This window comes from Cynocephalus volans, chromosome 13 (genome assembly GCF_027409185.1).
Source record: "Cynocephalus volans isolate mCynVol1 chromosome 13, mCynVol1.pri, whole genome shotgun sequence".
In the NCBI taxonomy this organism is placed as follows: domain Eukaryota; kingdom Metazoa; phylum Chordata; class Mammalia; order Dermoptera; family Cynocephalidae; genus Cynocephalus; species Cynocephalus volans.
Window position 1 is genome coordinate 75,439,442 of NC_084472.1, and position 24,748 is coordinate 75,464,189.

Below are 24,748 nucleotides of genomic sequence, written 5' to 3' on the forward strand. Positions count from 1 at the left end.
CTATTCTAAAGTACTTGGGAGGTTTGTTACTAATTCTTTACCGTTTCATTTTTTAAATGATTATTCATTTTTGCATGTTGATCTTCTGTCAGGCCACTTTATTGAATTTAGTAATAGTTTTCTGCTGCTCCACTATGATTTTCTAGGGAGGTAATCATATCATCTGTAAATAAGGTCTATGTTTTCTCTTCTCTTCCAATATTCGTGTTTCTAATTTCTTTCTTTTTAACTGCATTGACTAGGCCCTCTGGCAAAACATTAAATGAAGACAATGACAGCAAACACCTCGTCTTTTTCCTGACTTTAATGGTAATGCTTCCAATTTTTCATCATTATGTATAATGCCTGAGATAGGTTTCTGGTATATACGAGGGTACTTCAAAAATTTGTGGAAAAATAGAATTAAAAGATAAAACAAGTCTTTCCATGAACTTTTTGAACTATTCTCATATATATACTGTATTAAGTTAAAAACTTTACCTTCTGTTTCTTGAATCAAAGAAGTGTTTAAAACAAAAATTTGTGTTAAATTTTACTAAATTTTCAGCATCTACTGAGGTTTTCTCCTCTAATCTGCTAATGCAGTAAAATTACAGTAATCAGTTTCCTACTGTTGAACCATCCCTATATTCCTGGAATGAATTCTACTAGATAATTATTAGCTTATTATTCTTTTGTTAAACTGCTTAATTTGATTTGCCTTTAATTTTAGCTTTTCATGATTTTTACATAAATGTAAAATCCTTTTTTATGGATTTCTGCATGTGTGCTTGTAAGTATAATTGACCTATGGCTTTTCTTTTTTATCTTAGGTTAACTACCCAATTTTATAATCAAGTTGCTGTGGATTGAATGAATTGTGTGCCCCAGAGTTCATATATTAGAAGATTAATTCCCACTGTAAATGTTGAGGGTGGGAAATCCTATTATGGTACTTGAAAGGTTGGGCCTTGAAGAGGTGATTAGATTGTAGGACCATACCACAGTGAATGGATTAATAACAGTAGTCAGGGGCATGGTTCAGAGGGCTTTAATGGGAGAGCACGAGTTTCTATCTCTTTGCTCTGCCATTTCTGCCTTGTGAGACCGCCGGGTCACTGTTGCTACCACCAAGAACCTCACCAGATATGTTACCTGGATTTTAGACTTCCCAGCCTCCAAAACTGTAATCAATAAATTCTGTTTTCTATATAAATCACCCAGTTTCCGGAATTTATGTCATAAGCAACAGAAACAAACTAATACACAAGGTTAAGTCTAATGCATGATCCATTTTGCAAACAATTCCAAATACAATTCAATATACCAAAAAAGATAAAAATTATTTATAGAAAAATTTAAGTTATCTATTATGTACCAGTACATTTTCAGCTACCTTAGAAAATATGGTATTTCAAAAAAATACTGTACGAAATTTTTTTTTTTACCTGTGTTGGGTTTCAATACAAAGTAAAGCAGATACTACTTTAAAAAAATACTTTGATAGTCATTTACGTTATTATTAAAATAATTCAGAGTTTGACTAAATCATTAAAAGTTGTCTCCACTAACAATTCCATTTCAACAGTAGCTGTATTTTATCAAAAGTTGATGTTATGAAATTAGTTTTATATACCACTCTTTACTTCAATTTTCTAAATTTTGTAAAATGACCATAACAGATAGGCACTAAAATTGTAAACATAAAAAGCAAATTCAGAAATTACAAAATAAACATGATCCTCAATCAGTAAGAAATTAATAAGACTTTTTCAGAATCATATTGTTAACTTATATTGCTCACAATGTATAAAAAAGAACTAGAAAGGCACGCAAAAGTTTACTTTTACTGAAAAAGAATTCAAAAAGAAATTTAAAGCTTCTGCTTACTTTAGAAAACAACATGATATACAACCTAAACTGTATATTTCCTTCTTGTGAAATGCAACTCTTTTACTTTAATGAATACATCATTTAATATGAGCCCAATAAAATGCTGATATTTAGAATATGTAACACCATCCGGTGGGTTGATAAACTTATAAAATGAGAAAAATGGGATAGGGAGGGAAAGGAGGAAATTGGTAAAGGGACATGAAAATCAACTACACTGTATATTGATGTTAAAATTCAAAAAAATAAATAATAAACTATCCAACAACAAAAAATAAAAAAATAAAAATTCTAAAAAAGAATAAAATAAAATAAAATGAGAAAAATGATTCTCTTACCATGTGCTTTGGCATTTTAATTAAATGACCATCATAAATCAATCAATTTTATCGATACACTATGTTTTAACTCAGGGCTATACTGACAATGTGATAAATGGTCCTAAATATCACACCTGATTCCATTCTCATGATTAACTAAATAGTGAGTTTATTCCTTGACAAAATGACCCAGGGCAGTGCGTTCCAATAACCATTCTACCGCCTCATGGTATTATTAATTCCTAACTCCTAACCTCTAACTTTGGCTAGTTATTTCAACTCAGCTCTCACATAACCTAACCATGTATCTTACCACATAACTCCAGAAAAGACACTAGAGTTGATGAGATGAAGATAATATTGAAATATTTAAAAAATAGTAGCTTTCAAAATTTTTGTAAAAGCAACCCACAGTACGAAAAGTATTTCCCATCTGGACCCAGTGAAGATACATACACACACATACATACACACATACACACACACATTCCTAAGTTCCACAAAATATCTTTTGTGTATTATACACTTTTCTACTTTCAATTATATTTCTTTAAAAAAAAAATGTCCCCGTTTTTCACCCACTAACATGATTTTGCCACCACTAATGGACAGCAACCACCAGTTTTAAAATAGTTATGAGAGTGCTCTGGGGTCAAGAAATAAAAATTGTAGATAATGCTCTCCATAGTATTACAAACACACAGTTAACATTTCAAGGTATGTTCTATGTATACAGAATTTAAACTAGTGGGAAATATTACCCAGGAGCTTTGTAAAAATACATATTCCTTCCAATAAGGAAATATTATTTGACAATAGAAAGGAAATGAAGTACTGACACATGCTACAACATGTGTCAACCTTGAAAACATTTGCTGAGAAAAAAGGCAGTCACTAAAGACCACATACTGTATGATTCCATTCATATGAAATGTACAGAATAAGCAAATTTATATAGAGACAGAAAGTAGATTAGCAGTTGCCTAGAGCTTTGGGAGTAAGAGGAGAATGGGGAAAATGGGGAGTGACTGCTAATGGGAAAAGGATTGCTTTTTCTGGTAATGAAAATGTTCTAAAATTAATTGTGGAGGTCACTAAACAGCTCTGTGAATATACTAAAAACCACCTAATTGCAAACTTTTAATGGGTGAATTGTATAGTATGTGAATTATATCTCAGTATAGTTGTTTTAAAAAAATACATATCCCCAAGAGTAGCTGAATCAAAATCTTTGGACTATAGCCCTGCAGTCAACATTTTGACAAATTTCACAGGTTAACTTTTAAGCAGCCAGTCTAGCACCAGTGTAAAAATCTGTGAACCACAACACCAAACAATTTAAAAATATTAACATAATACTGCAGCTTGCTATAAATGACCAGCTTTCAAATAGATTACACAGTAGTGTGAAAAAGAAGAGAATGATTACTTAAACACCTACACAACTCCTGGGTAAGTTACATGATGGCAAAGATTGTATTCATCTTTTTATGTTCTTTATTGCCTTACATATAAGATATTTAAATACTTGTTGTCGGGCTGGAATCTCATATCCTTCTACCCCTTCCCGTGCAGGTCGTGAGTCAGGTAATTGAAAGAAGATATCTGACAGCTTTATGCAAGGTAGACATACTTTATTCTTCAGATGTGAGCTTCACATACATGCTTTATTCTCAGACATGAGCTCAGGCTCTACTCCACTGACCCTCCATGCTCTGCCGACTAGTGGTTCAGAACAGTTACCTTTATTCTCTTAGCACACAAAAACAAGTGACTCTGCTCAGGCTGTTCGAAAGTGATTTCATTTATAACATCACTTTCTTTTAACTGTAGAAACTACTTTACTTAATATATCTACTTAATGTTTCCTTTAGTTATTTTTTTCTATTTTTACTTTTTAAAAATCTTTTGTGTTTTTTACAAACCCCTGCATTGAGGGCTGACTCTCAGATCACAGCGAAGGAGCTGCTCTGCAACAAAGGAAACCCTGACCCAGAATCAGGTCATCTACGAATGGTTGAGCACCAGATTCCCCACGAATGTGCACTGTATGATGGGCAAGGGGGTAGCTCCCTTTCCAGTCGCTACTTAGTGTTTCTTTATGATTTCTGTAAGTCTTCTTAGCTTTAGAACAGCGGTGAGGAAGAGAACAACAATGTTCCTCAGTAAATTAAAAACAATCCTATGAATATCAAGATAACTGAATTGAGCTGTAATAAAATAAGGTCAAATTGAATTTGTTACTAATACCCAGTTTGTAACATTATCATACCTGTCTATGTTTTTGGAGTAGTTTCTTTTCAAGTAATTTTTTATCTCCATTTTTCTTGTATGTTAAAGGTATTCCATATTTAGCAGCAGGCTTAGTAATTTTCTGAGCAGGCACAACAGAAACCAAGCTTTGTCCTGAAGCTGGTCTTTTGGCTACATGAAAAGAGAAAAAGAATTTTTTTCCAGCAGTTCTTTATATTAAATCTTTAAATCTCTAATTTTAAAAATTCTTTAAGATAGCACTTTTTTTGTTTTCACAATCATTCACAGCATTTATAACTTTTCATCAGATGCTTTAATCATTCTTCAGGCATTTATCAATGCCTTAACTATTTTACACTAAAGTCACTTTTTGAAAGCAAAAGGCCAAACTCCTCTAAGATGTTGAAAATTTTCATTTAAAAAAAGAACATCCCTAAAATTGACTGTGGGTAATGGTTGCACATATCTGTTAATATACTAAAAAACAATAAATTGCAGACTAACTCAGTAAATTGTGTGGTATGTAAATTACATATCAATAAAGCTGCTAAAAAATAAATTTAAAAGTTCACGTTTTATAAATTACTTTCAAAATCAAAACAGAATTCAAGAGAAACTGTTAAACATTAATTCCTTCACTATGAGTAACTTTTTTTCCTTCATATATACAGTTTATCTTTGAACAACACAGGTTTGAACTGGGTGGGTCCACTTGCATGCAGATTTTTTTCAACCAGTTGTGGATGGAAAATAGTACTTGAGGGATGTGGAATCCATGTGGATATGGAGAGACAACTTTTCATATACTGGGTTCTGTAGGGCCAACAGCAGGACTTGAGCATCCTCAGATTTTGGTATGCTTAACGGGTCCTGGAACCGACCCTCCGTGGATACGGAGAAATGAGTGTGGTCTGAATGATGTCTATACCTATCATAGACCTGCTGAAGGACAAACACCTTAAAATAATCATTATTATTTTAATGGATACCTTACACTGTTTGTGGGAATATAAATTGGTCAAGCTTTCTGGAGAGCAATCTGTATCAAGAACAATATTTATGAGTTGGTTAAAAGAAATAATCAGAGAAACTCAAAAATTAATGCACAAAGAGAAAACTCAGCAGTATTATGTATTTAACCCTTGTTGAAACCTAGATGAGGTTCAGTCTTAGAACAATGATAAATTCAAGAACAACAAACTAATTAAAAAGAAATTATACTATTTGTTCACATCTTTCAAGGATATTAAAGGAAGCCAAAGAGTATAGTCTACATCAACCTTTCCTCTCCTATTTGCCACATCTGCTAAGGTACCTCTCTGCTCAAACTCCCCCACAGTGTGAATAGCAGATTTCCTTCTTCATCTTCCAGCCTGCTCTGTAGCTCAGGATTCTATCATGTACTAAATCAATTTAAATCAATCTCTTCAAACAAGTGTTCTTTCTTTGTAGGAGGGGGAAAGGAGGAAAAAATTTAACTGGTAGTTCACAATGAAATACTATGATTAAACTCAGTTCTTCAAAGAAAATTTAATTGTATAAGAAAATGTTCATCATATAATACTGTGAATTAAAAGAAACAAAACTTTGTTTATAACACAATCCAAATTTTCAATCATTACGCATATGTCATTACAGAAAAGATATACCAAATATAACAGTGTGTGTTAAAATTGGGGTCATTTTTATTTTTTTTAATTTTTATAGTAAACATATTATTCACATAATTTTGTAAGCTCTTATAAAAATAATATTAGCCATTTGGTTGGCATTTTAGAGATTCAGAAGTAATTTGTGTTGATGATACAGTGTGATAAGGTAAGGTTTTCCAAACACATACTCCAAATGCATCTTGACCCAGGAACTAGGAAGTGTGAGAAAAAAAATTTCTCTTTGAGAGTTCAACTATATGATCATATTAAAATGCAGATATACAAAGTCACAATATTATAAACTGGTTAAATGTTTTAATACAACCAAAGAAATGTTGTAAATGATACACATCAATATACAACACTTTCTGATAAATAACAAAATTTCCATGTTTCCATAGAAAAGGGGTTAGAGGCACAAAAGCATAAAAATGAAGATTCCTAAGAGACAGATATAAATAGTTCCTATCCGATTTCCAGAGAAGAGGAAGAATTACTTGTCTGATTTTTGAGCATTTCTTAGGCTCAGTGACAAGGCTACCTTTAGCATGAAGCTTAATGTAGGGGTTGGAGACCATGAAATATTTATCGGCCCATCAGCAATACCACTCCTATTTTAGCCCCATGCTATTAAACATTTCATTCATCCAACTCCTCTTGCAACAAATAACTTTCTAGTTCCTATGTAGGCTTACCCACGTGGAAATATGTGCTGATGTTGGGTGTTTCTGGCTTTTGCGACAATGAAGCTTTTGATTAATATTTGATTTCTTAGGACGTTTGACTGCCAGGAGAGATCATGCTGATTCTGCTGTGTGTCTCAGTCAGTGATTTTTGTTTAGAGTGAGTTGATTTCTTGGGGCTGACAGTCTCTGCACAAGAGAGTATGAGACTAAGGGTTGTTAAAAAGGGCTAAGTGCAGTTGGCCATCCTGAGAACACACTTGCAGCTTATATGGACTCATTTTTATGATATGATATTTATTTTTATTTGTTTATCTAAACTCAAAATGGAGTAGAACACAGAAAGCACTCCTTACATCTTAAATAATTTCCACTGGTTTAGAAATCCATTCTGAAATCATTCTATGCACACACAAAAAATTTCTCTCTCACACAAATATATGTATATATGTATATATAATATATAACCACATCCACAATCCTAAGATGTTCTAATGCTACTGATCTCATTATTTAAAAGAAAACCAAGAAAACCTACCCTTAATAAAGTGCTTGACTTCACATTTAGTTTAAAAAAAAAATTCAGAATATGAAATATTTCTCAAAATATTTTTTTTACATGTTTACTCCTAAATTGGAGATTTTATAACATTCTATAGCAATGTTCCCAAAACATCAGCTAAGCATTTCATAAAGATATAAGATTTCAAGCCAGATGTCATTTAAATAAGACAGATAAATGGAAATTTTGTTATTAAATTATCAGGAAGTGTCATATATTGATATATATCATAAGTAGTTTTAAGGTACATTTCCTCTGGGTTATATTTATCCTACAATTATCCCAGTTTATTATAAATACATACATTTCTAGTATAATTAGGCTTAATTATTATGAACAGATGAAAGGGGCCTCATATTAAATTTCATTTACCTGGTATAGGCTGTGCTCCAAACTTTGTAAATGTTTTTAGACAAAATTCTTCTGCGATAAGCTTGGGTTAAAAGAAAAAAAAAAGTTAGAAAAGTTGTTAAGTTTCCAATATAAAAAAAATCTTCCCATTAATCAGAATACATTTTTTTTCTTTTTCAGTCATAATTATGCTGCCAAATAAATCTTACTAATTAAAACCATTCAGCAAAAAGTAATCCATTCAGCAAATTCCTCTCATGTTAACTCCCTCCTAATCTTACCAATCTATGTTTATTCTCCAGACAGGCTTTCTTCTCACATTAATCTAATGCACTACATAGGCCACCATACAATACTTGCCTGTTCCATATCTCAGGAATTTAACACAACCACCTATCTGGAATAACCTCTATATTCTGTGTGCACCCATATCCTTCATTTACTTCAAAACTACTAAAGAATCACTTCATTATCAAAAGTAACTCCCTCAGAATAACCTCTCAGTTATTTTAACTTTATGCTGAATTCCCTCAGCATGTCAACTGAGTTTGCACTAATATTTGTAAACATGTTATTGAATAAATATTTAAATATTCTTACATAACTTAATAAGTATCTCTTTTTAGCATTATTATAAATACTCCATTACTTATTCTCTGACATTTACAAACATATTTTGAGAATCAAAAACCATTTACATTTCCTGCAGGTAATTTTTGCTCCTTACTCACTCTATTTTTTTTTCTCTCCTTAAATGTAAAACTAAGATAACAAAGATTGAACTCAATTTAAACTTGCTTTTCCCTTACTAGGTGGGAAAGGGAAAGGCCAAATGAATTCTCTCTCTTTTCAAGAGGACTGAGGCCTGGTAGAAAGAATATTCCTACAGTAATAGTGGACCAGATATTCCCACAAGCAAAAAACCATGACCTGAGATGATTGTCTTTCCCATTAATGAGCCCCCTAGAGAAGTAGTTCTCAAAGTCTCATACCAGTGGTATCAGCATCACTTGGAACTTATTAAATATGCAAATTCTCAGGCTCCACCTCAGAATGACTGAACAAAGATCGTGGTGGTGGGACCCAGTGATGCCCTCTTGGTGATTGTCATGTGTGTGAAATTTTGAGGATCACTGCATTAGAGGATAAATGTAAGCAAAAGTATGATTCACAGGCAATTCAGAACACCTAGGTGAACATGCTTTCTTCTGAACATATGCATTTTTTTCCCTTTCTTTTTCTTGAAAGAAAATGAATGCTTTATAATCTCCATCTTGTTCCCAAATCGAATAATTTTTTTCATTGTCTGAGTATGAGTTTGTTTTCCCCTTGTGCATTAGCTCGTGTCAACTGAGAGTTGAAGGGGTATATAGAATACAGTATGATTCTGGAATCCCTATGCTGTGCTGTCCACTATAGTAGCCAATACCCACACGCAGATATTTGAATTAAAACTAAAAATAAACATAATTAAAAATTCAAGGGCCAGCCCATGGCTCACTCGGGAGAGTGCGGTACTGATAACACCAAGGCCATGGGTTCAGATCCTATATAGGGATGGCCAGTTAGCTCACTGGCTGAGTGTGGTGCTGACAACATGAAGCCAAGGGTTAAGATCCCCTTACCGGTCATCTTTTAAAAAAAAAAAAAAAAAAAAAATTCAGCTCCTCAGTCAAGCCAACCACATTTCAAGTGCTCAATAACCACATGTGGCTAGTGGTTATAATACTGGACAATGCAGATATAGAACATTTTCATTACCACAGAGTGTTCTACGGGACAGCACCTATATTCCTAATGAATCAGAGCTTACCTATGATTAGTTAAGCCACATCCAGGAAGAAGTTGCCAGGGTACGCAAGACTAAGAACTATGCCCCACAAACCTTGACTGATGGCACTGAGATAATTTAGATATTAAAAATAAAAATTGTACAGAGCATTACAGTGACACTAGAAATAATATTTCATACGTTGTAGTAAAACTTATAAATTGTTTCAAAATTATAGCCTTTAAAAATGTATCACAAACCTTCTCACCTGAACAATGAACCAGTGATATACAGGCATACCTCAGAGATGTTACCAGTTTGGTTTCAGAGTACCACTATAAAGCAAATATTGCAATAAAGCGAGTCACACAAGTTTTTTGGTTTCCCAGTGCATATAAAACTTATACTATACTGTAGTCTATTAAGTGTGCAATAGCGTTATGTCTAAAAAAATAATGTATATACATTAATTAAAAGATAATTTATTGCTTAAAAATGCTAATGATCATCTGAGCCTTCAGCAAGCTATAATCTTTTTAGTGCTGGCTAGTTAGCTCAGTTGGTTAGAGCACAGCCTTAGGACACCAAGGTCAAGGGTTCAGATCTTTGTCCTGGCCAGCCACCAAAAAAACCCCACAAAAAACTAGTTGTAATCTTTTTGCTGTTGGAGAATCTTGCCTCGATGATGACTGCTGACTGATCAGGGTGGTGGTTGCTGAAGGCTGGGGTGCAATTTTTTAACATAAGACAGCTATGAAGTTAGCCACTTCCACAGACTCCTCCTTTCATGAAAGATTTCCTTGTAGCATGTGATGCTGTCCGAAAGCATTTTACCCACCATAGTACTTCTTTCAAAATTAGAGTCAGTCCTCTGAAACCTTGCCACTGCTTTGTCAAATAAGTTTCCAGAATATTCTAAATCCTTTGTTGTCACTGAAACAATGTTCACAGCATCTTCACCAGAAGTAGATTCCACATCTTAAGAAATCACTTTCTTTGCTCATCCATAAGAAGCAACTTCTCAATCATTACGGTTTTATCAGGAGATTGCAGCAATTCAGTCACATCTTCGGGCTCCATTTCTAATTCTAGTTCTTTTGCTATTTCTACCACATCTACAGTTACTTCTCCACTGAAGTCTTGAACCCCTCAAAGTCATTCTGAGGGTTGAAATCAGCTTCTTCAAAACTCCTATTGGTGTTGATATATTGGCTTTTCCCCACAAATCATGAATGTTCTTAATAGCATCTAGAATGGTGAATCATTTCCAGAAAGTTTTCAATTTATTCTGACCAGATCTATCAAAGGAATCACTATCTATGGCAGCTACAGACTTAATGAAATGTACTTCTTAAATAAGACTTTGAAGTGAAAATGATTCCTTGATCATGGGTTACAGAATGGAGGTTGTGTTAGCAAGCATGAAAACAACATTAATCTCCCTGTATATCTCCATCAGAGCTCTTGGGTGACTTGTTTATGAGCACTAATATTTTGAAAGGAATCTTTTTTCTGAGCAGTAGGTTTCGACGGTGGGCTTAAAATATTCAGTAAACCATTCTGTAAACAGATGTGCTACTGTCATCCAGGCTTTATTTTTCCATTTATAGAACACAGGCCACGTAGATTTAGCATATTTCTTAAGGGTTCTAGGATTTTCAGAATGGAAAATCAGCAATGGCTTCAACTTAAAGTCATCAGCTACATTAGCCCCTAACAAGACAGACAGCCTACCCTTTGAAGCCAAGCACTGACTTTTCCTCTCTAACTATGAAAGTCCCAGACGGCATCTTTTTCCAGTAGGAGACTGTTTTGTCTACTGTTGTTCAGTGTAGCCACCTTCATCAATTATTTTAGCTGGATGTTCTGGATAACTTGCTGCAGCTTCATCAGCACTTGCTGCTTCACCTTCCACTTTTATGTTATAGAGATGGCTTCTTTCCTTAAACCTCACAAACCAACCTCTGCTAGCTTCAAACTTATCTTCGGCAGCTTCCTCATCTCTCTCAGCTTTCATAGAATTGCAGAGTTAGGTGTTGCTCTAGATAAGGCTCTGGCTTAAGAGAATGTTGTGGCTGGTTTGATCCTCTATCCAGACCGCTAAAATTTCTCCATATCAGCAATAAGGCTATTTTGCTTTCTTATCATTCATGTTTTCACTTTTCATTTCCTTCAAGAACTTTTCCTTTGCATTTACAGCTTGGCTAACTGTTTGGCACAGGACGCCTAGCTTTCAGCCTATCTCAGCTTTCAATGTCTTTCTCACTAAGGTTCATCATTTCTAGCTTTTGATTTAAAGTGAGGGACATGTGACTCTTCCTTTCACTTGAACACTTAGAAGCCATTGTAAGGTTATTAACTGGCCTAATTTCTATACTGCTGTGTCTCAGGGAATAGAGAGGCCCAAGGAGAAGGAGAGAGTTGATGAATGACCAGTTGATAAAACACACACAACATTTGTCAATTATATTCACCATCTCATATGGGTGCAGTTCATGGTACCCCAAACAACTACAATAGTAACATCAAAGATCACTGATCACAGAGTACCACAGCAGATATAAAAATAATGAAACTGTCTAAGATATTGTGAGAGCTGGCTGTTTAGCTCACTTGGGAGAGTGTGGTGTTGATAACACCAAGGTCAAGGGTTTGGATCCCCTTACTAGCCAGCTGCCAAAAAAATTTTTAAAATAAATAAAATATCCTGAGAATTACCGAAGTATGACAAGGAGACACGAGGTTGAACACATGCTGTTGGAAAAATGGTGCTGATAAATATACTCAACACAGGATTGCCTCAAACCTTCAATTTGTAAATAATGCATATGTATGAAGTGCAATAAAGTGAACAGCAATAAAATGAGGTATGCCTGTATAGCAGAAAATAAATCTAAAGAACAAAAGATAAAGATGTTCATGAAGAATAAAATCTACGTGGTGCTTAAATAGCAACAAGGAGGATCTATGTAATATAGAAAATATGTTATGTCAAATACTCCATTTGTTAATAACCATAATCTGCCCTTTTTTCTTTCCATATTATAAGTTTTGTGTATTTCAGGCTTGAATATTTTCCCCTTCATTGCTAGCTAATTAAATTCCGGTGCTTCAGCTTTGAGACTGTATGTCCTAACTGCTGGTATGGGGGAAAAGAAACCTCAGCAAGATTAAATGAAGTCATTGTTTCTTCTCTAGAGTTGCCAAAAAAATAATAGCACACTGCCTCATAAAACTGTCCTTGCAAATGTTATTTATAACAAAGGAGCCTTGTAAGACACCCACATTTCAGAGGTTGTAGCTATGTCCTATACAAGTAACCTTTAACCTCCAAATTTTAATTGGCCTTCTTGCTTACTAACGCACTCTCCTGGTACTAACAGTTAAATCCAAATCTCTGTTTTCTAAACAGTATTTGTTCACATGAATGTTCTGTTAAGCCAGAAGGATATATGACACTTCCTTCTCTTCCCAAAAGCATATATAAGTAATAAAACTATGATTTTGCTAGACATCTTATTTACAGAAGAGTTTAAATAGTGATTATTTAAATTAAAGGCCACATTAAACATGAAAAGTAAAATAATTCCAATTTCAGATGATCACATTTTTATGAATAATTTACGCCAATTGATTTGATATAGGTGTTTTATAAATCCTGTCAAATTAAAATTCAATTCAACTCAACAAATATTTATTATGCACACACATGTAAGTACTAGAGGAAAATTCACGAGTCGACAATCTGGTATACATACATATAAATGGCCACAGAACAATGGTTTCCAATCATTTCCTATCAAATAGAATTATAATCATATAAATTATGTTGACAATATATTTATATTAGTATAATAAATTGATATGTTGATAATATTTAATTCATGCTGAATATTTGAGTACTTATGTGGTAGACATTAAGCACTTTATGTGCACTATCACTTTTAATTCTCATAACAACCTCATGATATAGATACATTTATAATCTCACTGCTCACAGGTGAAGAAAGTAAAGCACAAAAAGGTTTAATAATTCTACAGTAAGAAACCCAAGGGACAGAGAAATAATACACAACTGTAAAGCAAATAGCAAGAAGAAGAGTTACATAAGAATGGAAAGGAAGGTGACACCAGATGAAGTTGAAAAAGGCACCCCATTCCCTCTAGGTTCTGCTGTGCTCTCTTCAAAAATGGAGGGCATATACTATTTAAGCATTATAGCACTACTGTTTAATTTTAATTATGAAGTAAAAAACATACCTGAGGTGAGAGAAACTTTTCAATGCGCTTGGCTATAAAACCTTTCTCCAGTAAGGTGTTGACTGATGGCCTCTCCCTAGGATTTCTTTTAAATAACTGAGAAAACAAACTGCGAAGATCATATGAATAATGCAAAGACACAGGTGGAAAAGATCCAGATATTATCTTCAGTACCAGGTTTTTCATACTGCCAGCTTCAAACTAAAATCCAAAAAATAAGTCAACACATATGAAACATACATAAATTGCAACTGGGAATATCTATCAGCAATAGGAAACAGTTCTTTTCTTATCAATATAGAATAGAAATATAATCCTCTTCCAAAAAATTTAATAAGCATATATTCTCTAGAGCAAAGTTTACTTAATTATGTATAAATGTATTTCAAAAAGAAAATCAGTTCAAAAAACAAAATGTTATAACTTGCTATAAGAGTAATTTTTACTTATTTAAAATGCTAAAAGATGGGATATAGATATTAATTAGAATGAAGATTTTATAAACCATGACAATAATCAAGATGGTAAAAGCTTATGTCTTAGAGGTAGCAAAATTAGGGCCAAAGAACCACAAGGAGGGAAAAACCAACAACGTGGTGGTCTTCATCTAATACCTGCCTTCTTTTGCACAGGGAATGACTAAGATAAGAAATTAACTGCAGAACTAAAAGTATTTGGGAAATATAATAAATAAAACTACTAATTACTTTCCTTTTAGGGAGTGCTCATTATAATTATTTTTGTGTGTATAAATGCTTCCAAAGGCCACGGAATCAGCAATGTGCCAAATATTCCAAGGGAGAATACAAGCTATGTTAATAGGAATATATACAAGGGTACTTCAAAAAGTTCATGGAAAGATTCATATTATCTTTTAATTCTATTTTTTTCTACAAATTTTTTGAAATATCCTTTTATTTTAAGAATAAACACAATATAAAATCTAATTGAAGTAAAAAGAAAACTGAGGTGGGGCATTTTCAAAGAAGGTCAAATTAAGCTTATGACATCTCTGCTAAAATACTATAGAACAATTGTCAGTATGTTTTTAATATTTACATTAAGAAAACAAAATGCACTATAAATTAGGCATCAGTAATTATATTAATTATAAAATAGTTCTACCAAATCTTAGGCTCTCCTAGTACACTTCAAATGTCATTCAGTTTATAAAAATTTGAGTAAATTCAATCTTGTAAAAACATTTGTGCACCTTAAAAGGAATCCTAAATGCAGAAAAGATATAGTTTTCTATTCCTTTACTCCAGTGAACTTTCATTTATCTCTCAACTGACAAGCTTTTCATAAATAAAGTCTGATAAATTACTGAATTTCAATTGTCCATTTAAGAGTAAACAATTCCAAAATACAGAAGCAATGATGACATAACAATGAAGATGAAAAGCAATAAAAAAAGAACCAAAACACTGCTTTAAACCTAAAATGATACTGTCACAGAAAAACTGACCAATTCCTTCAAATATATATCTAATAACTACTATCCCACATCACTTTGGCAGGCTATGCTTTAAGAACATCTAAGGCAATAGAGTGGAAGAGTATACAACCATTAAAAAGAATGACAGGAAAAATACTCCCCAAATAATATCAAGCAATAAAAACAGGCTATAAAACCACTTATACAGTATAACCAAACTTTTGGGGAGGAAAAAAAAAAATCAAAGTTCATTTTATAAATTAATCTAGAATAAAGCCTAGAAGGAAACAACAAAATACAAGGGTACTTAAAAAGTTCATGGAAAGATTCGCATTCTCTTTTAGTTTTATTTTTCCATGAACTTTTTAAAGTATCCTGGTATTTACTGGTTGGAAGAACTGCTTATGATATTTATTCACTTCTTTGTATTTTCTGACGTTTTGCATAATGAAAATATAGTACATTATTGTTAAATCAGTGGGGGAAACGTTAATCACTCACATTTCAAATCCTTTTTTTAAGATTAAATCTATATAGGACAAGAACTATCCCCTTTTGGTGTGTTATATGTTATTTCAAAAAAGTCTCAAAAGTAAAAATTTTAAATACTCTGAATTAAAAAGTATTTAAATTGATAAATGTAGAGTATGCATAAAGCAAATGTACTTCACAGGGCCTGGTTTTCCAAAGCCTTGCAGTTTCAAATACCAACCTTACAAAAAACAGGAAATTTTCCCCAGGCCATATAGTCTCTGTTGTAAGATAAAGAGTTATAACACAGCAAGGCTGCTGGTTCAAAGACAAAAAAGTTACTGATTGATATGTAAAGTTACTGGGAAGCTGCGGTAGGGGGGAGGAATGTTTGCCAAGATCAAGATTTTGTTGAGATAGTAAGTGACTATTAAATTGTCTTATGGAATGTTACCAGCCTATATTGTTAAACTATAACCCCACATATGTTCTCTTCTTGTAACTTACTGATCTGGAGAATAAATGCAGGAAGAGAACCCCAATTTGTGGTTAATTTCCCAAATGGAAGGAATGCCTCTCTCTGAGGGCTCCAGGAAATTAACCACTTCAGGGCTTCTCACTGCTCAGAAGAGATGGGCTTTGAGTAATCCTTTGTGGTTCTGTCACCCAGGGGTAAAGGGGTAACAAATCCGTGGGGGGCAAAGCAACAGATAAACCCTCCATGAGTATGTTGAACAAAGTTCTTTAAATAACTTCTATTTCAAACTCAAATAATTTGAGTGTTTTGAGAGAATTTGGTAAAATGAAACTAATAAAATTTGTTAAGCTAAATCATCAAATTCATAGTAAATGAATTTAACTTTAAGAACGAAATTTATTTCTGTCATTAAATAATTTTCTGGAAAAAAGTGAAATATATAACAAATATACATATATGCATATATATTAAGGGAAAATAAATTTAAAATTATACTTCAGAAAAAATGAGAAATTTAAAAACTAACAGAATTTCTAGTATAAAGGAATTATCTGAAAGAACACAATTTCAAAAGTAATAAAAATATTATAGTCAGTTTTTTACGTAACTTAAAAAATATTTCAGAAACTCTACTTACTGCATGTTTAAGTGTACACATCTCATAAAGGACACACCCCAAAGCCCAAATGTCACTAGGGGAGAAGAAAATGAGAAAATTCCTCTAAGTATCAGAATGTATTTTTTTAAAATTTTCATTTAAAGGCAACAAGCAGCATGAAAATGCTTTGGAAACTATATGCTCCATAAAACATTTCTTTTAAAACTCAAAATTTCAACTGTAACCAAATGACAAGAGCAGCTGTCCCAGATTAGAAAACTAATGGTTGCCTAAGCAATTACCTGAAAGTTCCATTAAAAAAATTTAATATTTAAAAGAATGCACTATCAAAAAATTTCATGTACATTCTAATTCTATCTACTTATGTTTATTTCACAAAAGTCAAACTGCTTTATTCAATTCTGTGCAAAATATCGTAATTTAAAAAAATATTATAAAAACACAACACTTTTAATGAACATAAAAAATATTAATTTACTAAAATGAAATCTGAAAAAAACCTGCAACAGCCAACTGAGTAATGTTTCTAGTTTGGGTTTTTTCAATTAGAAGGAAGGAGAGGAAATAAAGGGTGATTGGAATTCAATGGCAGGACTGCTTTTCCCACCAACATGTTACACAATCTGTTAGCCATAGCACAGCTCAGTGATAAAGAATATGGGCTCGGAAGCCACATACCTAGTTTGGACACTGGCTCTACCACTTACTAGGCTGAGGGATGGATGTCAAAGACGTTACTTTACCTTTCTCTGCATTTGATTTTCTTATAAGGAAAGGAGGAATAATTAATACCTACATCTCACAAAATATTATGAAGATTAAGAGTTAATACACAGAAAGCATTCAAAACAGTGCAGGGCATATAGTATTCAATAAATATTAGCTACACTTCAATAGTAAGTGACTATTACAAAAAGAGAAAGACCAAAGAAAGCACTCTATTTCCAATTATAACTTAAATAATAAAGTAATTCTTTCTATAGTTCCTTCAGCAAGACAGTGAAATAGCTTTTTTACAATTCCCCTCATCATTTATTTAAAAAGTACTTTTATATATACATATATGTTTACATACATGTATTACTGATTTTAGAATAGTATTCTAAAGGTTAATAAATATAGTATTACAGAAACATTTAAAGGAAATACATAATAGAATTAATATCACCTTAAATACCTTTTATTATTGTAAGGTTTGTTTTCACAGATTTCAGGTGACAAGTAGTATGGGGTTCCTATGCAAGTTCGAGCCAGCTCTACAGTACTAGAACAAAAAGAAAATTATTGGAGAAACTTAAAGATATTATAAATGATCACATAAACACCAGCACGGGTTAAAGTTTCACTGAAAACATTATATTAAAACAGGTTTAGGGCTGGCCAGTTAGCTCAGTTGGCAAGAGCGTGGTGCTGGTAACACCAAGGTCAAGGGTTCAGATCCCTGTACCAGCCAGCCACATACACACACACACAAAAAAAGGTTTAAAATTGACATGTTACCTATTAAGAACTCTAGCAATCCCAAAATCTCCAAGTTGTACTGTCCCATCTTTGGTTAAAAATATGTTCTGTAAAAGATAGGAAAACAGCTAGAAATATTATTACAGTCAAGTTCTGAGCTGACAGCACTTTTTATAAAAGGTAATCATACACAAAAATTAACTCAAAAAGGATTCTAAACCACAATAAAAATTAAAATTATAAACCCCCCAGAGGAAAACACAGGAGTATCTTCATGCCCTTGGGTTAGGCAATGGTTTCTTAAATATGACACCAAAAATACCAAGAAAGAACAAAGGAGAACAGATAAACTGGACTTCATCAAACTTTAATCTTTTGTGCATCAAAGGATACCATCAAGAAAATGAATAGACATCCCACAGAATGGAAGAAAACATTTGCAAATCATATATCTAACGAGGGACTTGTACCCAGAAAAAGAACTCTTACAATTCAAGAATAACAAGAACAAGACAAATAACCCTATTTAGAAATAGGCAAAAGACACATATTACATGATTTCCATTTATATAAAATGTCCAGAATAGGCAAATCCATAGAGACAGAAAGTAGACTAGTGGTTGCCAGGGTGTAGATAGAGAGCGGTGTGGGAAGTGACTGCTAATGGGTACAATGTTTCTTTCTGAAGTGATAAGAACGTTCTGGAATTAGAGACTGGTGATAGGTGATAGTTTCATGACCTGTGACTATACTAAAAAATCATTGAACTGCATATACACTTTAAATGCATGACTTTACAGTATGAAAAATATATCTCAATAAAGATTTTAAAAAGTGAATCTGGATCTTCCCCCAACTCCCCTGCAAAAAAATTGCCTGAAAATTCTAACTAGTCTAAATGTAACAAATTAACCTTAAAATTTTCTAATAATTTACCCAACCATTTTACATTCAAAAATATAGAACTCCAGTGCTCTATGAGTGAAAGCCAGGAGTGTGTGGGGTAACAGGAACTAAATTCCGTATCAATCAGGAGACTTGATTCAGGTATGTGCTCAAGGCCAAAAATGACAGAGTAGGGTTGATTAGGATGGAATATGAGGTGAGATGGGATTAGGTGATAGAGGGTAAAGAGGATAGGGAAGATGGGGTATGGAGCTCCCACCACAGTTCCCCTTTTTCCCCACTATCCATCCTGGGAGTATGAGGCTATATAAGAAGTTGAAGGCTTAGGGCTGGCCCGTGGCTCACTCGGTAGAGTGCGGTAATGATAACACCAGGGCCATGGGTTCGGATCCTATATAGGGGTGGCCGGTTTGCTCACTGGCTGAGCATGGTGCTGACAACACCAAGCCAAGGGTTGAGATCCCCTTACCAGTCATCTATTAAAAAAAAAAAAAAAAAGAAGTTGAAGGCTTAAGGAGGTAAGAGGACAGACACATGGCCTTGACATAAGAAAACTGAAACCCTTCTGGACTCCCCATCCTGGGAACTGAGAGGGTCCAAGTGAGGCAATCACGAAATCTCCATCAAAAATGAGTGAGCTATGGAGATAAAACATTTCCCACAAAAGAGCCTGCAAAAAAATTAAAAATCCAATACATGTGAAAAATCTAATGCAAAAAAAAAAAAAAAAAAAACCAGCCAAGAAAATCATCAGAAAAAGAATTCACGCCAGATAAAATTAATTTTATAAAACAGTCCAAAAAAAACTTTAAAGTAACTATGTATAGAAAATTGCAAACAAGGGCCAGCCTGTGGCTCACTTAGGAGAGTATGGTGCTGATAACACCAAGGCCACGGGTTCGGATCCCTATATAGGGATGGCTAGTTAGCTCACTTGGGAGAGCGTGGTGCTGACAACACCAAGTCAAGGGTTAAGATCCCCTTACTGGTCATCTTTTTTTTTTTTTTTTTTTTTTAAAAGAAAATTGCAAAGATATAAATGATGAATATCCATTCTTAAACAATAAGATGTTATGAAACAAAAACCAAGAAGAAGGGCCGAGCCCGTGGCACACTCGGGAGAGTGCGGTGCTGGGAGCGCAGCGACGCTCCCGCTGCGGGTTCGGATCCTATATAGGGATGGCCGGTGCACTCACTGGCTGAGTGCCGGTCACGAAAAAGACAAAAAAAAAAAAAAAAACCAAGAAGAAATAAGAACAGATATATATGAAAAAAACAATTAGAAATCTTGGAGAAAAAATACTCATTATAATAAAAAAGTAAATAGATGGGACAAGCACTACTTCACACAAAATTAAAAAGGAACTTAGTTAATTGTCAGGCAGGGTGAGAAATTCACCTAGAATACTACAGAGAGAAAGATAAAATATGGAAGAACAAAGAAGAAACTTGAAGTGATAGATTAAGAAACTCTAATTATGTCTAACAGAAAATATAGAAGAAAACCATGAAGGTATTGATAAACAGCAATATTTGAAAAAATATAGCTAAATATTTCCCAGAACACTTTTACAGGAAACTACATTCTCAGATCAAAAGGGCACAGCATAAAGAACGAAACTGAACCTCATGAACGCACAAGACAGTGAAATTTCAGAACAATGGGGACAAAGAGTATCTTAAAATCTGTTCCAGAGAAAAGAAACAAGGATAAGAAATCATAATGGCTTTAAATTCCTAAACAGCAATACTAGAAGCCAGAAGACAATAGGCAATAATCTTCAAAATTCTGTAGGAAAAATTTCCTACCTAGAAGTTTATATCCAAATTATCATTAAAGTAAGAGAATGAAATAAAGTCATTTCAGACATGCAAAACTTCAAAAAATACATCTTTGACACACCATTATTTTAGATTTGTTCCATCATAATGAGGGAGTAAACCAAGAAAAAGGAAGATACAGGAAGTCAGCTAGAGATCTAACAGGATGCAGATGAGAATTTCCACAATTTGAGTGAAGGGGGAACAGTGAAGGGAAAAGACAATCTGATACATGTTGGATCAGGTTCAAATATTTGTAGCCCAGGAAAATGCAGGCTCCATGTCCTTATCTATTTAGAAGTGATTAGTGACAGAATAAACATACCTGTGATTTTATATCTCGATGAAGAATTTTTCTATCATGCACATGTTTCAGAGCCAAACATATCTGTACAAACCAGTCCAAAATCTAGGAAGAAAAATCAGATGTCATTTATTTTAAAATTTGCCTTTCATAGTAATCTCTCCTTGACCATTAAAAGGATTCAGGAATATTTGGGGTTGACGAGAAACAAATCTTTTATTTATTTATTATTATTATTTTTTTTATTTAAAAGATGACCGGTAAGGGGATCTCAACCCTTGGCTTGGTGTTGTCAGCACCACACTCAGCCAGTGAGCAAACCGGCCATCCCTATATAGGATCCGAACCCGTGGCCTTGGTGTTATCAGCACCGCACTCTACCGAGTGAGCCACGGGCCGGCCCGAAACAAATCTTTTAAAAAAATGTTTAGGCTACAATTTCCTTTTATTTTGAAGGGACTAACATTGTAGATATTCAAGCCAACTAACACACAGTATATGTAGAGCACATACTAAATCTCAAATATAAGAGGATGCTACTGAAGCATCTCTTATAAAGCTAAATAAATATGGAGACTTCAAGAGAAGAGTGAAAAATGGAAATAATTTATATTTTATAATAGAATGACAGTGGATGGCTTTATTTTTAAATGTATCTTTTTTCTATAATACTTTTAAAAATACAAATAAAAATCGCAAGAAGAAAAAATTCAGGCTGGAAATTTGGAAGACATCTCTGACTTTTTTCTCTCCCCACACTCATCATACATAAACAGTATCTCTGGAGTTGGCCACTTGGGAGTAAAAAGGCTTAATTTCATCTCACTTCTAGTACCAAAATAATTCCAATTTAACAGCATTTTTAAACATAAAAAAATTAGACCATAAAGTGATAAAGGAAAACACAGGTAAATTTTCCATAATATTTGATTGAAGCAGGACTTTCAAAACATGACATAAAATCCCTCAAGTCAAAAACAAAACAAAAAAAACCCCACGCAAACCCTCAAAGTCACAAGAAAAAGACTGATAAAGTTGACTACATGAAGTTTAAAACATCTGCATGGCGTGATATTTTATCAAGTTCAATAATAATTTGAGAAAATACCTGCAACACAATTGGTAGATTGCTAATTCTCTGATAAGCAAAAGTTCTTCCAAATCATTAAGAAAAATCCTGGAAGCCAAAATAAAAATTGGACAAAACACTGGAAATGCAAATGATGGAAGGGGGGAGGGGGGGAAGGCCAAAAAACATACATACAAAATACTAATCTCATTCCAAATTAAAAATAATAGACAAGATACCATCTTATCGTGACTAGAATGAGATATAATGTTGGTCAGAATGTGGGGAAATAAGACTTTTCTTCACAAGTATTTGTGAGCTGGTTAATTACAATAATTTGGCAAAAGTATGTAAAAATTTTAAATTCACATATCTATTTGAAACAGGAATTGCAACTTCAAATTTATCCTACAGATACAGTATCAGAAATACAAAAAGATGTGTATGAGGATATTTACTGTAGCACTGTTAGACCAAAAAAATATAAAGAACCTAAATGTCCATCAAGGGACATCAAATATATTGTGATATCACTATACTAGAAATACTATGCAGGCACTTAAAAGAATGAAGCGCTTTTATGTACTACACTGTTTATGTACTAAGTGAAAAAAGTTGCAGAATAATATGTATAGCATACTCCTATTTTTAAAAAAGTATATGCTTATATTACCTGAGTTCTATATAATTGTGTGTATGTATGCATGTGTGTAGAAAGGAAAGAAGGGATAAAAAAATCAAGAATAGAATGATATCTACCAGTCAACAGTGTTTATCTCATGGAAGTGGATTTGCAGAAGATGAAATGAAAGGTAAAAAGCTTTACCTTTTACTTTATCTCTTCAGTTTTTTTTTTTAAAACAATTTTAAATAACGTTAAATTAATTTTTAAAATAATTTTCTTTTTCTACAAAACCTTCTCCGTTCATTTCTATAGATATTTGCTGAGGACTGCATAAAATTTTAAGTCCCTTTTCATATTCACATAAAGCATTTTAAGTAGAAAAATGAAATACGGTCTCAAACTCCAAGGAGTTCATACAGTAGTAGAAATAAACTCACAAACACACACTTATACTAAATGCATAACTTTTATAACTGAGATATATATATACAACAAGAGGGCAATTACTTCAACCAGGAGGGGTCAAGAAAAAGAATAAAAAGAAGCTGAAAGTTCAGCTCAGTTGAGTTCTACTGTTATGGAGTCTACCAGTAGAAATGAAACACATCTTAGAAATCATCCATGCCTCATTTCACAGATAGTGTTCTTCCATTACTGTATTTCCCATATCTGTACTAGTTTTTAACTTGACAAAAATTTATTCAGTACCAATATCATACTAGGTATGTGCAGGAACTGGCAAAAAAAAAAAAAGTTAATGAAAGAGCTCATAGATCAGGCATCAGCAAATTTATTTTGTAAAGGTCCAGGCCATTTTTTGTGAACCTCTATCAAAGACTATTGAAGGAAATGGATAAGCAAACCAGTAACTACAGAGAGGTAACACTGAGTGCTGAAGAAGTGTAGAGAAGGAGAGTCAACTCAGCCTGGAGGTGAAAAAATAAAGCTGGACATAAGAGGTGATTTCTGAGCTCGGTTTTGATGAAATATATAAGAAAAGCAGAGAAGGCAGGCACAGCCTGTACAAACGTAAGTATAAAGTCTACATTCCCACTCCCTCTCTCTACCCTCATTCAGATTCTTCCTACATAGGGTTTGATTACATGGGGTGGGAAGTGGAGGAGAGGGAAGCCCCTTAAAGTGTAACCCTACTTCTAATCTCTCTTTTTACTTCATTGTACACATTAGTTCAATATTAACAGTTAAAAATAACTGTTTGGAAAATGGCATTCTCTTGCCCAAAAGACTTTTAAATTCAAATGTTGTGTTGTGGTAGTCCATCCAAACACCAAACAGTAAATATCATATGCTTGTTTGAATTATAGTTTTATGTGTATAAGTTATTTTCATTACTATAGACTGCCTTAGAGCTATAAAACAGAAACTTAGGTTTCTTTGTGCAATGAAATGTGTTAGAATTTTGCTAAAGAATGCTCAGTTTTGATGGGTTTATCATTAATTTTAAAGAGCTTGAGAAACTTTTACTGCCAGATATTATGTTAATGGAAAAACTTAAACGTGGTTTTCTATTAGAATGGTAACTTGATCTTGGAGCTCCTAACAAGAGGTAAGAAGCTTACTTACTATTTACCTTCTGTGTAATTTGCTTAAAGAACAAATATTTCATGTCGACAAGAATAATTTTTTTCTGCCTTGTACTGATTTTATCATTTGATTATTTTTTTTGAACAAAAAGTTTCCTCGCCTATAAAGGCAGCTAAGGATTCTTATGATTATTTTACCTTCATCTATATTTATTTTAAAATACTTTGTCACTTTAATTAAATAGGTAACCAAATATTGTTTTTCAGGCATACATGATCTTATTGTAA

General features: G+C 33.3%; 1 protein-coding gene across 12 annotated transcripts in view; it reads right to left on the minus strand.

Annotated features, from left to right (window-relative positions):
• NEK1 (NIMA related kinase 1) overlaps positions 1-24,748 on the minus strand; it is a 206,772-nt gene that overhangs the window by 157,795 nt on the left and 24,229 nt on the right. For all 12 annotated transcript variants that reach the window (XM_063076750.1, XM_063076747.1, XM_063076748.1 and 9 more), the window contains 7 exons: positions 21,244-21,327; positions 18,231-18,298; positions 17,908-17,994; positions 16,749-16,803; positions 13,725-13,925; positions 7,715-7,775; positions 4,465-4,616 (listed from right to left, as the gene is read on the minus strand). In XM_063076750.1, the coding sequence (XP_062932820.1) occupies positions 4,465-4,616; positions 7,715-7,775; positions 13,725-13,925; positions 16,749-16,803; positions 17,908-17,994; positions 18,231-18,298; positions 21,244-21,327 (708 nt within the window). The remainder of the gene's footprint in view (positions 1-4,464; positions 4,617-7,714; positions 7,776-13,724; positions 13,926-16,748; positions 16,804-17,907; positions 17,995-18,230; positions 18,299-21,243; positions 21,328-24,748) is intronic.